General features: G+C 33.4%; 1 protein-coding gene across 1 annotated transcript; it reads left to right on the top strand.

Moving 5' to 3' along the window:
- Positions 1-9040: 9040 nt before the first annotated feature.
- On the top strand, positions 9041-9984 carry LOC123227975. Its single transcript, XM_044653151.1, has 2 exons — positions 9041-9287; positions 9428-9984. Exons 1-2 carry the CDS (start codon positions 9041-9043, stop codon positions 9982-9984), a joined length of 804 nt encoding a protein of 267 aa, XP_044509086.1.
- The last annotated feature ends 6654 nt before the right edge of the window (positions 9985-16638 follow it).

The raw sequence follows: 16638 nt of genomic DNA, 5'->3' as shown, positions 1-16638 counted from the left end.
TTCAAATTGACTGTGACAATGTGTAATCATTAACTTACTAAACTTACAGACCTTGCTTTTAAATCATTCGAATAGAGGAAAAACATTATGATTTACAGCAAAAGGGAACACGACCCATAAACTTTTATATATTCTGGAAAATCATATAGTTTCAAATTCCAGGAGCCAGAATGGCGAAAGAGCCCCCGGTTAAATAGAAAACTCCATGTGAACTTCATACAAATAAGTGTGAGATATCGACAAGCTTGAACTCAATAATTCATCAAGAGTATGCATAGACAATCACCTTTCTATAATGTCGCCCGTGCTCAACTGACGACAGAGGTTCCCTGTTGGCCAGTAATTTGGACAAAGACCCATTTCTATGACGGCATATTAGCATCAACTTTATGATTTTCTTCTAAAACTTTTAAGAATTACATTAGTTTTCTAACTTGAACAGTTTCTTTAATGAACTCTGAAGAGATACTTTGAGTAATAAAATGAAAGACTTTATATATAAAAAAATTATAAATTTAAGTTTTTTTTATGATAGATCAAAATCAAATTTTTAATTTATTCGATTTAGTGGTTATCGAGATTTATCCTGTTTAATGTGATTGATTCATCCTAGAAGGATAGTTCAATTAGGGTGGAGTTTTTTATTACCAAAAAAGAAAAAAACAAAAGAAAATAAAAAACAATACCTTTAATGTTGCCCCAAGGATGGTTTGGGTGATAAAGGAGTGTGACCATAGTAATATCGTATTGTATATCAAAAACCTAATTTTTTATATTGTGTATTGTATCGTATCGTATGATACACATCTTTAAAATAAAATTTAAAATTAAATTAATTTTTTTTTTATTTTTCATTTTGTTTTCCATTTCAATTTAATGTCACCAATATTTTCAAAATATAGATGAGAGATTAAAATCATCTTATTAAATTATTACTAGCTTAGTAAAAATAAATAAATTAAGAATTATAATTAAATCTCATCATACAAAATAAGTAATGCAATAAAAAAATAAATAGAAATATGTAGTTATACATTAAATACCCAACTACAATAAAAAAATCGTTCTTATTTTATAAAAGAAAATAGATTCGGTTAGCTAACCTGGTTTTGAGTTACATCTGAATTAGATTGGCTTTGTCTCAGTAGCCAACTCAACTTGGTTTTTCTCAATTGAACTTGTTTAATTCGAATTCAAACTGAATTTGAATTAGAAGATTCTGTTTATTTCTTTACCCAAGATAAATTCGAGCTAAGGAGTGTTTGGTTCGGTTTAACTTAAGTTTAGTTCAAATCAATAGTTTTGCCTATTACTTGGTAAAATTATCTCATTTTATTAATGAATTATGACTCAAACTATGAATCTAAACTATAAATTCAAACCATCGATTTAAACCATAAATCTGAATCAAACCAAGCCATGAATTCGAATAGTCAATTCAAATCGTATCAAATCAAATCATGTTATATTTGGGCTAAACTCGAGCCAAAGGATATTCAAGCATGATCCGATTTGTATTCACGTTAATTGCATGCCCAATTTGATTCAAAAAAGTGTATTGATCTGTATTATTAATTTTACCGATACGTATCGTATCATACTATACTAACAACTATAGGTGTGATTCTAAAGTGGAGAGCTTATATTCAAACTCCCTCAACAATGCACCAAAATAATATTTTTGACTAATCTGATTCAATGGTTATAGACTGATCATTGGACCTGAGGTTTTACTTACTTGATTTGATTGGTTCGGCCCCAAAAAGGTGGGATCCAGCTTGGGTGGGATTACTTCTTGGAAACGGTGTGAGAATTGTCTTCAAGGCTTCACTTATATGACAACATTTAACTTCTTCTGCAATGTCATGGGAATCTACTGAGCATGCACTACGTACCATTTCACTCCACCGCTCATATGGTTTCTGACCACCTTCATTATTGAAACAATTGAACTATACAAAACAAATGAAAATGCCTTGAGTTGTCAATTTTTTCCTATATTTATACACTTATGTATAAAAATATCTTCTCCTTGGAAGTTAATTCACATGCCTTATCAAGTTCGATTTCTGGGTTCTTAAATGGGTTGTTTGTATTGAATTGAATTAAGCAGTAATTAGATAAGCTAAAATGATTATAAATTACTTCAATCAGCAAATGGATGACGGTTTTTTGTTGGTTGATATTGGGTTTCTTAGATGCATGACTCTAATTTTCTTCTTAATAACTCTAGACCTAACAATTTATGTTATCGGATTATATTCGTATTGTGTCATGTTAATTTCGATTTTAAGTAAAAAATCTTCAACTCTAATATAATCCGAATTAAAATCATGTAAAAAAATTTTAACCCTACCCCAACCCTTTAATTTTTCGGTTGATCCAATACAACACTAATTGATCTAAAATGATATGTTATTTTCACTCTCCTAAATGTATTTAATGTTTTAATTTCTTCATCAAATCACCTTAACCTATTATTAATAAAACATACAATATAATATTTTATCTTGTTTACAAATTGTTTTAAAATTATATACCAAAACCTTTAAAACACATAAATAATCTTATTAACCAAATCACATTCTCATTACCGAATAATAAAATAAAATTTTTAAATGAAAGTCAACAATAATTTGAGTAACTATAATTATATAAATATACAACTATATGAAATTTGTAAGGATTTCAACTACCGTTGATATTGTCCTTCAACATTTTTATAATTTATTTTTAACAAATTCTATTAAAATCCTATTTCTCTAAACATTCAATTCAATTTAGGTTGTGTTAGGTTATGTTCGTGTCAACCTCAACACTACACGATTTAGTTTCGAGTTGTATCGGATTAACCCAAAATAAATTTCATGTAAAAAAAACTCATCCCTAACTTGATATTTTTTGTGTTGTGTCATGTCATATCAAGTTAACAGATTGTGTTGAGAATTGTAAGTTCTAATTAAATCTTTTGTGAGATATGTTTTAACAACTACAATGTATGTGTGTGTGTGTGTGTGTGTGTGTGTGTGTGTGTGTATCCATGTCTTGTTTTGTGTGGTCACATTTTTGTTCGATTCTTTTGAACAAAAATATGAAAGATGAAGGAGTTGCCTACGTAGGAATAATCCTTTTGAACAACCTATATATGTTGTGAATTTAATATCCTACAAGGAAAATCCAAGTGGGATTTTGTGGTAATATTTGTATGGTTTATAAAAATTTGAATAGACAATTTCGCTACTCGAAGGCCACAAAACCTTACACTTGACGTGCATACATGATCGTCTTAAAGACAAGCACGACTATGACATGCATTACTTCACACAATTAATATAGGAAAGACAATTGTGTACAAAAACATGCATGTCTGTATGTCTGATAGGTCAAAGACTCAATGAGGCAAAGATGATGATGCGAAAGAAATGTATGATTATCTATGACACAGAACATAGGTTGTGGCCAACGACCATACAGAAGAAGCGTATGACCGTTCACAATGATGAAAATATGACTTTACCCCTAAGAAATCGGAACGACCATGAAAGAGGAGAGGAAACCGTGCACATAGAAGCATGTATGATCATGCATGAAATATACACAATCCTGAAACTGAATTTAAGTGTATGACATATGGACTTTGTGAAGCTTTATGGCTATAATCCTCTCTTGCAAGACTTCGGTTACTCATTTGGGCTTCTAGTTCAATTGTATTGCCATAATAAAGTTGCATGTGACATTTCATATAATCCAGGATAACATAATCATACTGGACATGTAGAAATGGACAAATTTTTCATTAGAAAGAAACAAGATGGGTAACTCTTGAAGCTACCTAAGATTTGATTGGAGGACAAATTAGCAGACATACCTGCCAGAATAGACTCAAATAGATTGTTTTCAAAGTTTTTAGATAAGTTGGGCAAAAATGACATTTATGCATCAACATGAGGGGAAGTGTTGAGATTGTGATTGATTTCGTAAATATTCTTATGTGATTTCTTCCTATTATAGCACAATGGATTATAAAAAATATAATAGATTGCATTTTGCTTCATATCAATGTGCACCATTCGGTAAAAGAGTAAAAATTTCTCTACTAAATCTTGAATACATAACCATGAAACAATTGAAGTAATGAATGTTCAATTTCCATTGCACCATGGAACTTTGAGTTGTTTACTTTGAAGCAAAGATTAAGCAACAACCACTACAATTGGTGAAATCAGGGAAAAATGGGGGCCTCATGAATCAAATAGTTAAATTGGAAAGAATTAACGTAACCATGTTTGAGTTTCTAATTAAATCTTTAACTAGTTCTACCTAGAAACAATAATTTCAAGAATTTCCTATTAATCTTGTTTGGGTTTTAGATAATGAAATGCACATTTTAATAACATTAAACTGACGGTTGAAACTCTTTGAATGTGTTTGTTTCAAGTAATTTTTTATTATCAATTATAAAAGATTACCACTATGATAGAGTAAGTTAAAAATTTTTAGATAAAAATTATTAATATGTTTGATGAAATTGATATGTATAAATAAATTTTATGTTTGGTTAACTATTATAAACTAATAATAAGATATAATTTTATTGAAATCTCCTTTTATATCAAAATAAATCAAAGATATGAAGAAAAAGAGAAATTGTAGTAAATCAAATATGACGGGGCTAGAGGAGAAATGAGAAGGAAAAAATATAGCAAATCAAATGGTAAAGGTTGAATAAAGAGTTTGAGTCGTGTGTGGTGGCGGTTAAGGTTGTTCTTCCACCATTGGCTGACACCGCAGGAGTATGCATTACCTTGATAAAAAGGTCAATCTCAATCCAGAGTGTTCCTAGCAAGTCTCAATCTCATCTCATCTTGTTCCCGTCTCATCTCAATTGGAAATGTTCTTTGCAAGTCATTTGATAAGAACCACTTTATCCCTCAAGTCACAAGACACATTCATGTCTTTATCTTTAATGAGGATTTTGGCAATAGTTAATTCAAGAGAGATTGGATTCGATGATGTTAGCCAATTGGACGTAAAAGATTTTGGAGACGATTATATCATTGATTTCTTTTGATAAACTCTATGGTTTTTTGTGGTGGGTAGTGACAAGTGAAAGAGAGGTGGTTGTGTGGGTAATGACAAATGGTAAAAAGGGCGCCATCATGTGGGTTGTGGTAAGTAGTGAAAAAGGTGGTGAAGGTCAATGGGGTTAAAGATGAGAGAAGGGTAATTCTAATTATAAGGAAATGCAAAATAGTCACTATAGAGGGTTTAAAGTTACTTGCGATTGTAAGAGAATAAGAAGATGTTCTTGATATAAAAATTTAATAAGGATAAAATTATACTAAAATTAATATTAAACATATTTTTTTTCAAGGGTATCAAAATGTTTTAAATCTTTTGATTGAAAATTGAAACACATCAAATATGGCCATTAGGCTGTCTTGTAAAACAGTACTATTTCTGATCCTGTAAAACCCATTAGTTATTACAACCAGGAAATCAATATGGACTTGACAGATCAGTGTCTTTTTTTCTAAACTTCATCCCCTCGATGTGAATTAGCTGGCTGGTTTCAGAAACCAAGCCATCTGCTTAACATTCTTGGTGTTTTATTTGGTTAGTTTGTCTAGAACTTACCAAACAAAACGAACGGTAAGCATTGATGGCCATTAAAATGCGTAGGACAATTGTGAGGACCCACTTCTCCAGTAATTGTAAAACGTGTCAACCACACAATGGAGAACTCCCCAAGAGGTTCAACCTAAACAGAATCTCATTATTAAATTTCTGCTGCAATCAAATCAAACGTCCTGAAGGACAGGTGTCTTCCCCAGGCTTGTCCTTTTCTGTTCTTAACTTGATCTCTAGCGACGTGTCGTTTGGATTTTCGGTTAGAAAACAATCCGTTTAAATACTCAGTTCTTTGTAGGCCAAAAGACTTGTTCCCACCAATGGATATGTATCATGACAAACTCAAATTTTTTAATTTTTTAAAATTATTATCAAATTTAATTAAAATTTCAGATAAAATTATCATTATATAAAATTTTTAAAAAATTAAAATTTTATTATATTTTTTCTTAAATTTAAAAATTAATATTTTTTTATCTAAAATTTGAAAAATAAGAGTTTTTTTTTAAGTTTTGAAACTGTCACTAAAAACAATAAAATTCATCTTCTTTACTCATATTGACACTCTTTCTTTATTTATCTTCTCTTATCAATCAAACTTCACCTATCAACGATACTGATTTTCTTTAATGAAGATAAAATTATTTTTGTCTAAGATTAAAACATTTGTTAGAAGAAAATAGGGGAAATTAAAATAAATGCCCCTTTTAGTGGGCTAATAAAAAATTTACCCCAAATTTTGGGGTTAAAACATAAATACCCTTAAATTAAAGTATTTAAACAAAAATACCCTAAATATCCCCTTAAATACCAAAACTACCCTTCGAATTTAAATTACTATTTTATTTAAGGGTAATAAACAAATTTACCATAAATTTTGGGGTAAAGCATTAACCCTTAAATTAAAGTATTTAAACAAAAATGCCTCAAAATAATACCAAAACTACCCTTCCTCTATTTCTATATAAACCACATATCTTCCTTCATTTTTAACATATCTGAGAGAGATTTCTGAAGAGAGAAAATAAGTTCGTGTTCAAGATTTCGGGCGTAAAGAGAAAAGTTTATCATTACGAGGTATTTATCCCTGTCATTACTTTAATCGTTATTATTTTATTAATAATGTAATTATATATGATATTTTATATAATAAATTATAGTTGTATGTAATATGTAAAATAATAAAAATTAGATAGGTTATGTCTTAAATATTATAGTAGTATAGGATAACATGATATTACTTCAATCGTTATTATTTTATTAATAATGTAATTATATGTGATATTTTATATAATAAATTATAGTTGTGTGTAATAAGTAAAATAATCAAAATTAGTAGGGTATGTTTAATAATATTATTTTGTCAAATTGAAGTATGAAATAGATATAATTGTGTAATAGATATCTGTAAATAATATTTTCAGTCGTGTTATTTATGTTGATTATATATTTGATTTAGACAATATGCAATTTACCCCCAAATTTTAAGAGTTAAGCGAAAATACCCTTATATTAAAGTATTTAAACGAAAATGCCCCAAATATCATCTTAAATACCAAAACTACCCTTTTAAACTAAATTATTATTTTTTAAAGGGTAATACCAAAATATGATATATTTAAGTAGTCACAATATATAATTGAATTATGAAATAGGTATAATTATGTAATAATTATCTGTAAATATTATTTTCAGTCGTATTATTTATATTGATTATATATTTTATTGTAGGATTAATCTAAATGGCTGGATATGCTTCAATTAGATGTGGGGGAAATTGGATAGAAAAGGATGATAATGTTATAAAATATGTTGGAGGTAATAGGAAATTGATTAAAATTTCAGAACACACTTCATTCGAAGAATTAATCGAAATAGTGAGCGACAAGTGTAATATAGATCGACGGATATTTAACATTCAGTTGAGTATGAAACCGAGGCATCTCGACGACGGTGCTCCGATAAAAATTTCGAATGATGAGGATGTTGAGGTTCTTAACGGTCTATCTAACCTCTTCAAAGAATGTGTTCCAGTTTTTGTTATAAGTACAGTTACTGATGATAGTTATGAGACTCAACAAGCACATGAAGATTTTCAAGGTGGGGAGTCCAGCAGTTATCTAGAAAATCAAACTATTGGTGTAGAAGAGATTCAAAATATCGAGATCAATCCGAAACAAGAATTCTTAGAGGTAGATTTTGCACATATAAATGAAGTTAACATTGATGCATTGTATCGCGCAGAAGAATTCCTTCATGGGAACGAAGCAACTTTTCCAAACTGGAGTGAATTTAATAGAAAGGTTGAACAAAATATTTCAATCGAAGAACCAGAGATTGAAGAGAGGACCTATGGTAATAACGATATTGGAGGTACAAGTTATTTTCCAGAAATAAATCCTGCTGGTGGGAATGTTCTTACTGATGCATTTCATTGGTTACCACATTTTCCTGATCAACCATCTACATCTAGAAACTCTAAAGCATCGATCGATACTGATTCTCCAAAAGCTGGTACATTATTTCCTAGTAAACAACATGTCATTGATGCGATAACTCAAGACGCGCTTCGTAGGGGATATCAATTTTTTGTGCAAAAATCAGACACGCTTAGATGGGTTCTTAAATGTCGCAACAAAGAATGTAAATAGGGTGCACGGGCAGTTAGGGTGGGAGAAACTGATAGCTTTGAATTACGTCGTATGGATAGTTGTCACACATGTTGCAGAAATCAAATATTACCTCATCATAGGCAAGCAGGTGCTCGAGCTTTGGGGCAGATTTTGAGGACCAAATTCATTTTAGTTGATCGTATTTATTGACCGAAAGAGATCATTGCTGATATCGTCAACCGATATAAAATTGATATATCATACGCACAAGCATGGCGGGCGAGAAATTGAGCGCTTCAATCATTGAGGGGCACACCAGAAGAGTCGTTTATGTTGCTGTTAGAGTATTGCCTCAATTTAGAGCGTTGCAATCCGGGGACGGTGACACATATACTAACGGATGAGAAGGATCGATTTAAATACTTTTACATGGCATTTGATTGTAGTATCCGTACATTTCAGCAACATATTCGACCAGTTATTTATATTGATGTTGTTTTCTTGAAGGGTCGATATCTAGGTCAACTATTTATTGTTGTCGCATTAGATGGGAATAATCAAATATATCCACTTGCTTTTGGGATTGGTCCCAGGGAAGATCATGACACATAGTCCTGGTTTTTAACAAAGCTAAGGGATTGTATTGGTGAGGTACCTCATTTGGCCATCATTTCAGATCGACATGTCAGCATATTTTCTGCATTGGCTGAAGTTTTCCCTGGTGTGCATCACGGTTATTGTTGTCACCATCTCCATTGTAACATGTGGTCCAAGTACAAAAAGAATGCTAAAGTCGCATGGATGTACTGGAAGCAGCCAAGGCGTACACTGAATTTGAATTCCAACAGGTCATAAAGTCACTGTCCCGTTTGCACCCTGAGGCAACTACATATCTGCATGAAGTGGGTTTTGATCGATGGGCACGAGCATATTTTCCAAGTCATAGGTACAATGTAATGACTACCAATATTGCTGAGTCATTTAATGCCTTGGTCAAACACGCTCGAGGTTTACCTATTACTATGCTGATCGAGTTCATTAGAGGTACATTGCAGCGATGGTTTTATGAAAGAAGAAATCATGCTAGTAAGTTCATATTCACTGTTATATTATGTTATAAATGTGTGTTACCAAACTTATACTTAGTTACTAACCAGATGAATTTATATTTATATGATTTACAGATGCTTGTACCAATCCAGTCACACCTTGGGTTAAAGATAAGATCGCAAAACGTGTACGGAAGTCTTCGAACTTAGAAGTGCGTCCTATAACTGAGCGATACCAGGTTCTTGGTAGTGGCCAATGCCAATATGATGCCCTGGTAGACCTGACGGAGCATACTTGTAGAAAATTTCAATTATCAAAGATTCCCTGCATGCACGTTATTGCTGTAGCCAGATATATGAAGCTTACAACTTGCCTTCAATGGGTGCATTCATACTACAGCACAGCTTTTTATCGAACAGTTTATGCAGACGCAGTCAATCCATTGAGAGATCAGTCAGAGTGGCTTCATCCGGAGGAGGCAACTGTTATCCACCCACCATATGTGCATCGTCATCGTGCAGGACGTCCAGCAAATAAAAATAGACGGCCTTCTCAAGGAGAGGTTGTTGAACAACTTATCTGTAGCCGATGTCATCAACCTGGACATACAAGACAAAACTACAGAAGCCCTATTCCAGTACCTAGTTCTGTACCATCAAGTTCAGGAAGAAAGAAGAAAGATGAGAAATAAATGCACTTGTTATTTGTACTTGTTAATTTTAATATAAATGTTGTTTTCCACTTGTTTTTGTAACTCTAATGTTCATGGATGTTAATTTTAATATAAATGTTGTATTTGTACCTGTTTCTGTAAACCTAATATTTGTGATTGTTACTGCGAATATTATCTTTTTATATTGATTTTTTTATTTTGAGTCTACAAAGATCTTTCGATTACGCTTCACAATTCCTTATATCGAATCACATGCGTATTCAACCCTAATAAGGGCTATATATTGAAAGTTGAAAACATTTTATATATATATATATATATATATATATACCTTGCAAATATTCTCAATGTTTAATAAATTTTGATATTATTTGTGTAAAATTAAATAAAAAAGAAAATGACTTGTTGTAATAATAGAAGAAACACCTTTAAGTTATACATCTCGTTCTCATTTTCGATTAAAAAATATTGTGTTTCAAATCCAGATAGAACCGCATATATATTTGTTATGAACATATAAATGAATCAATATATAGATAAATATATATATAAATGAATAAATAAATATATATACAAATACAAATAACATATACAATAACCGTCAATCAATATCCTGAAAATATAGCTACGTGCCTAAACGAGTGCGCAGACGTAACGAGTCCTCCCCCTCAAAGCATAATGACCGGTAAAGTGCTAAACACTCGATGTATCGTAACATGAACACCCCACAATCACCTGATAGGGGCGCCTGCTGCGGTATATCCACCACCCTATGCAATGTAAATGGATCGTCTCGTGGACTCTGATGCGAATCGGCCCAAACTGATGTCGCAGCTAGTAAATGTGGTATCATCGACGTATATCCCAAGATCTTTCGCCTAAATAGCTCAGGGTTAGCTGTGAAACTCTGTAAGGAGTCGTAAACTGTAATCTTCCACTCCTTCAAATCCAACACTCCTGCTACCCAATGAGCATTCTCAAAGTTTATTGGGATAAAAACCTGTACACGTTGATATAATTGTAATTAGATCTTAATCGATTATTCTTCAAAATGTATTCGATATTCGATTACTAACCTCATCGATCATACCCCAAGGTTGCAAATGCAACTCAGGTGGGTAATCTGCATCCACCATACGTGTAAAGAGCGAAGGGAACCGATAGCTATCCGGATCTCTCGTCCAGGTCGCATACTCATGAGGGATGTATCCGACAAAACAACTCAAAATCGTCGTCCAATTCTGCCGAACATTCGTAGTATCGTCATGCTGGCGTCGACGTAGTAACCCCAAAAACGAATCACATGCTGAAAAAATAGAAGATATTACGTCATCAGGTCATAAAAGGATTATCTAACCAAAATACGAAATTCATTTGTTAAAGTGAATTTACCTCGTCAGACAATCATCCAGAGGTGTTCATGAGTGTACCCCAAAATGCAATTTTGGTCTGCACACCTATGTCATACACATGACGTTTCTCGAACATGTTCGGCTCTGCATACCACTTCTTGAAAACCTCCTCACATTCGGTTTTCGATAACTGCACAGCGGGTCTCGTTCATTGGCCACGTGGTTTCAGAGGATTCGTGTATGGACTACGAATCAGGGGTCTCTTCTTGACAATCCTACCACGAACTGTGCAAAAATACTATACCAAAACAAATGAAACATTAGGTAAAATGAATAATAAATTATTACAAGCGAATTTAATAAATTTATTAAAAATTTAAACTTTTTAATACCTTCTGCATCGTTGGAGTCATAGCTGGAGAATCCGCAAGTCAAGCTATATCGAATATATTTTCTTTCGAGACCGACTATATTCAAATACATGAATCGATTAAATAGAATGATAAATTATTTCAATGAAAATAAGTTATTAAACTTATTGAAAATTTAATTACCTGCTCCTGGTCTTCGTGTGCAGTAATCTCAACAACATCATCAGTGACCTCATCATCCTGAGAAACAATATCGATCACCTGTTTTCCTTTGCTTGGAGTGTTAAGATAGATCAAACGAAGATCCTATTGTAACAGGATAGAAAGGTTAAACAACTGTTGAAATTAACAAATGTAACATATGATAAAAGAAATTTCTGGCACTTCACCTCAACCTCCTCCCAATCCGTAATCGGAGCATCCGCATGTGGTGATCGATCGACATCGGTAATATCCTATGACAATATTAACATTTAATATTAGTAAATAAAACTATTAAGAAAAAAAATAACAAAGTATTCATTATACAATGTACGTACCTCTAATGTCGAAACAGACGTCACAATGGGATCCATAATCGGAGCATCTGCATGTGGTGACCGATCGACATCGATAATATCCTATGACAATATTAACATTTAATATTAGTAAATCAAACTATTAAGAAAAAAATAACAAAGTATTCATTATACAATGTACGCACCTCTAATGTCGAAACAGACGTCACAATGGGATCCGTAATCGGCGCAACCACAGAAACGTCAGGCTGCTGTCACAAAGGACGATATTAACAAGTTTAGAAAAAATCAAATTACAGATATGTAAATGAGATATAATATTGTATATCTATGTTTGACTAACCGGAATAATCACAGAAGGTGTCGACGGAGAAGACCGCATGTGGAGTGATCCATCGTCGCCAACATCCTGTATCAGTATTAGCAATTAATATTAATTAATCGAAAAGTTATATTTAACGGGATTAATAAATGTATAATCAAATAATTCAGATATAACATTTATTTCAAAATGACGTGCTAATTACCTGAACCATCGTATGAGGTGCCATTGAGAAAACCTCATGCGATGATATATAATCACTAATATCAACAGTCAATATCATATCTTCTCGGGATGGTCTCTCATCAAATAACCGACGCTGTAATAATTTTAACATATTAAAATTTATTTCAAAAGTAACATTCTTAAAAAACTATAAGCAGTTAACACTCACATCGATAACAGGTGGAGACGGGAACGTAAAAGCCCCTGTCGATAGTCTGTTACCATCGTCCCGAGAAGGCTGTAATATAATTTACAATTATTATAAGATTACATATGATTGCATATATAAATAGATGAAATATCTTATAAAATATTAACTTTTTTACCTGTCCGACAGTATCTGTGTGGTGATGAGAGTGTTCGACCTCCGTACGAGTCGTCGTATCTACTATACGACTCAATCTATCCTCCATAAGAGTCATCCTACCCTCAATGACCCTAAACCTATCCTCCATCCTAGCCTCTAATCCAGTAAGTCGATCTAAGACATCGAGCCAATGCAGCATCAAAGTGATGAATAGAGAAATCTAATCCAGTGGTAGAAGGATCATCTGATATCTGTTCAGTGGTAGGGGGCATAGGCACGGGATTCGGTGATATGTGCTCAGTGGTAGGGGGCCTAGGCCCTGGATCCGGTGATATAAGCTCCTCGATAGGGTCGCTAATCGGGCACGTGGGAGGGGGCTGAACAGAAGCATCAACAAGAGGAGGAGCAACGATCGGAGAACTGACGTCACGAGGACTCAATGGTGCATCTCCTGACGCCGAAGAAGATCTACTATCCGACATCCCTGTATATCGGACGAGATCCTCATACCACTTCGTATCTCTCTCAATAGGAGACAAATCTAATGGAAAATTAACATCATCCTACAAGATATTTATTTTCAGTATTCATTATTGTCATATCCAGAGTATATGTTAATATTTAATAAATTAGTACTTACTGGATCTCCAGTGAAGATAGCTGAGATAGAATCCCATCCCGGAATGTCCTTCGTGTGCCATCTCAACATCTGGGCAGCTCCAACATATGGCGACTCGTCTACCCATCGAAATAATGAGTCCAGCGTCTCGTAAATCCAAAACTGCAATATCAATATAAATCGATTATTGTATATATTTACAATCATATTAAACTAATTTTATTTTAAATATTCATTTTTTGTTTGAATTAATAAATATCATAATTACCTGAAACGCTAATGGAAATCCCATAATGTCATACTGCTTAAGCTGATTTTCCTTTTTCTTTTTCGGACCGGAATCAATAGAAATTCGGGAGATGTTATCGCATATAGAGCGATATGTCATCTGCCACACTCGTACTCCCCACGGGTATGCATTAAACCCATCCAAATGATCAGCTAATTGTAATATCTTTTGGGGAATTGTTTTTCTCAAGTCACTCCCTAACAATCCCATGTGAAGATAAAACAACAATGCTAACTTAACTGCATCAGTGTCATCCTCCCCCCACGGTTTTTGCTGGAAAACACGACTCATATCAGTATATGTAACTGATTTACACCCGTGAAAATATGTCTGGAGGATCCGATCTGTGGCCTTCGATGGAATGTAGATGTCGATATCTACCAAATGATTGAATCGAAGGCCCGTCATAATAGCAAACTCATATGCACTGAATCTGACATCCACATCATTAACCCGAAACCATAACTCCTCTCCCGAAGTCACCTTATTTACTGCTCGAAGGATGAAGGAATGTATTAGGACCCCACTAAATCGACTATCCTTCAACTCTAGGAAGTGTCCGAAACATGTACGTCGAAACATTTGTAATTGTCTCTCTGTTAATAATTTTTTTATCACGGCTCCAACATCTCTATATCCACGTGTAGTAACTTGAGCCTTGAAGTGCTTTTCGAGAGGGAATCGCAGTTCATCTTTGCTTTCGTCTCTTTTTCTCTTTTGTACAGCTCCTTGTATGAAAATTAAATTACAATTATATTAATTTTTTATAAATTTTAGAGAATAAATTATTCAATTCTATACATAGAGGCCTTATTCGGAAAAACAGATATCAAATTCGAATTCTACATGTCAAAAAACCTTAAGATGGCTAAATTTCAATTTGATCCCATATGAAAAATATCAAAAAAGCCCTAAAATTTAATAGAATTACATTCTCCCCCTGATTCCAACAAGAGGAAACGCATGCTGGATAACTCTGGAAAATCGCAATTTGCCCCACCACACGAATTCGCGCGTCAACCGCGCGAATTCGTGAGTCAACCGCACGAATTCAAGGGGTTGACTGCGATTTTGCCAACCCACAAAGTTTTCCAATTTATTCTATGCCCCACCACACGATGAAAACACATATTTTCACCCCCAACCACACGAACACGTATAGTCCACGAAGTTTGAAAAGTTTAAAACACCTCCCCATCCACACGAATTCTGACCACACGAATTCGTGTGGTTACTGCGCCATTCACGTGGTGACTGCCGAATTCGTGTGGCCACATTTCACCTTCAAAACTTCATTTTTCAAACTCCATTTCAACAACAATCAACTCTACACCTAATCTAACATAAAAGTCCTAACAAAATTCATCAAAATCAGCAAGAAATCAAGCATTTTCTTCGAAAATTTCAAACCGTAAACCCTAACGCAAAACACCAAAATTTCGCATCAAATCGCTCAAATTGTGAAACGAAATGCATAAAGAGATGACAAGGGTTCTTTTACTAACCTTTTTGTCCATCGTCGTTGCCGAAAAACGTCAGAAAAATGGCCGGATGAAATCGGAGTTGCCGAGTGCGTGAATCGTGTATTCAAAATTTTCAGTTTCGTGTGTTTGGCTGTTGTGCGCGTGGTTTTGGATGATTTTGAGTGGAGGGGCATTTTCGTCTCTTCGCAATTTTGGGGCATTTTCGTTTAGTGTTCAAATTTAGGGGTAATTTCGTTTTAGCCCTTAATCTTTGGGGCAATTATTTTAATTTCCCGAAAAATGGTGTTTTTGATGGGTGGGAAAAAATCAACAGGAAAAGATAAGCAAAGAGGGAGAGGTAATGCTATCGAAGATAATAAACTTTGTCATATTCGATAACAGTTTCAAAATTTTAGAAAAAAATTATTATTTTTTAAGTTTTGAGTAAAAAAAAAAATTATTATATTTTTAAATTGAAAGTGAAAAAATGCAACAAAATTTTAAGATTTAAAATTTTTTATTAAATAATTTTTATTAACAAAATTTTATTTATAAATAAAAGTTTAAATTTTTTAAAAATTAAAAAGAAAAAATATGAGTTTAGAATCCCCTCAACTATGGGTGGGAACAATTCTTTTGGCCTACTTTTTATCATAAAACGTAATCGAAATTGTAATTAACGTAAAAGAATAAATTGCTAGTGGAAGATGATGACGCATTTATAGTCGCCTGAAAAGAGCTAAGAAAGGAGGGTGGGGGCTGGTACCCCATTTCATCTAGCTCCTGACACGGAGTCGGAAAGCCAGTGTAAAGATTTTGAATAGAACAAAGTAAAGTAATTTGCCATGACAGGTGTCCACTTCCGACTTGGCTCTCAGACTGGCTAGTGTAATCTATTTTGTAATCTTTGCTTTCTTGACTATCTTTTCTCCTTTGCAAGCATATGGTCCTGGGAATAGTTTAGAAGGACAATAACCCTGTTGGACATTAATTCAGGCCATATAGAAGATACTCTTGTAAAAGCACGGACAAGAGTGACTGGAAAACCATTGTAAAGCCAAAATCATTACATATTTTTCAACTTGTGATTGGCCCAGAAGTTGATCTAAATAATAATTGAGTTAGAGTTTTAGAGAGGAAATGATAATGATGATGGAACAGAAGGAGAAGGAAGTAGATAACTACTTGTGACCCTAGCAAGCGGAG

Source organism: Mangifera indica, chromosome 1, assembly GCF_011075055.1.
Source record: "Mangifera indica cultivar Alphonso chromosome 1, CATAS_Mindica_2.1, whole genome shotgun sequence".
NCBI classification, from domain to species: domain Eukaryota; kingdom Viridiplantae; phylum Streptophyta; class Magnoliopsida; order Sapindales; family Anacardiaceae; genus Mangifera; species Mangifera indica.
The sequence above is the reverse complement of the archived record's forward strand: the minus strand, read 5'-3'. Positions and strand labels throughout refer to the sequence as shown.

Coding starts and splice junctions, on each gene's coding strand:
- LOC123227975 (XM_044653151.1), top strand. CDS start 9,041: ATGGATGTACTGGAAGCAGCCAAGGCGTACACTGAATTTGAATTCCAA. Junction 9,288..9,427: donor GCTGATCGAGTTCATTAGAG/GTACATTGCAGC, acceptor TATGATTTACAG/ATGCTTGTACCAATCCAGTC.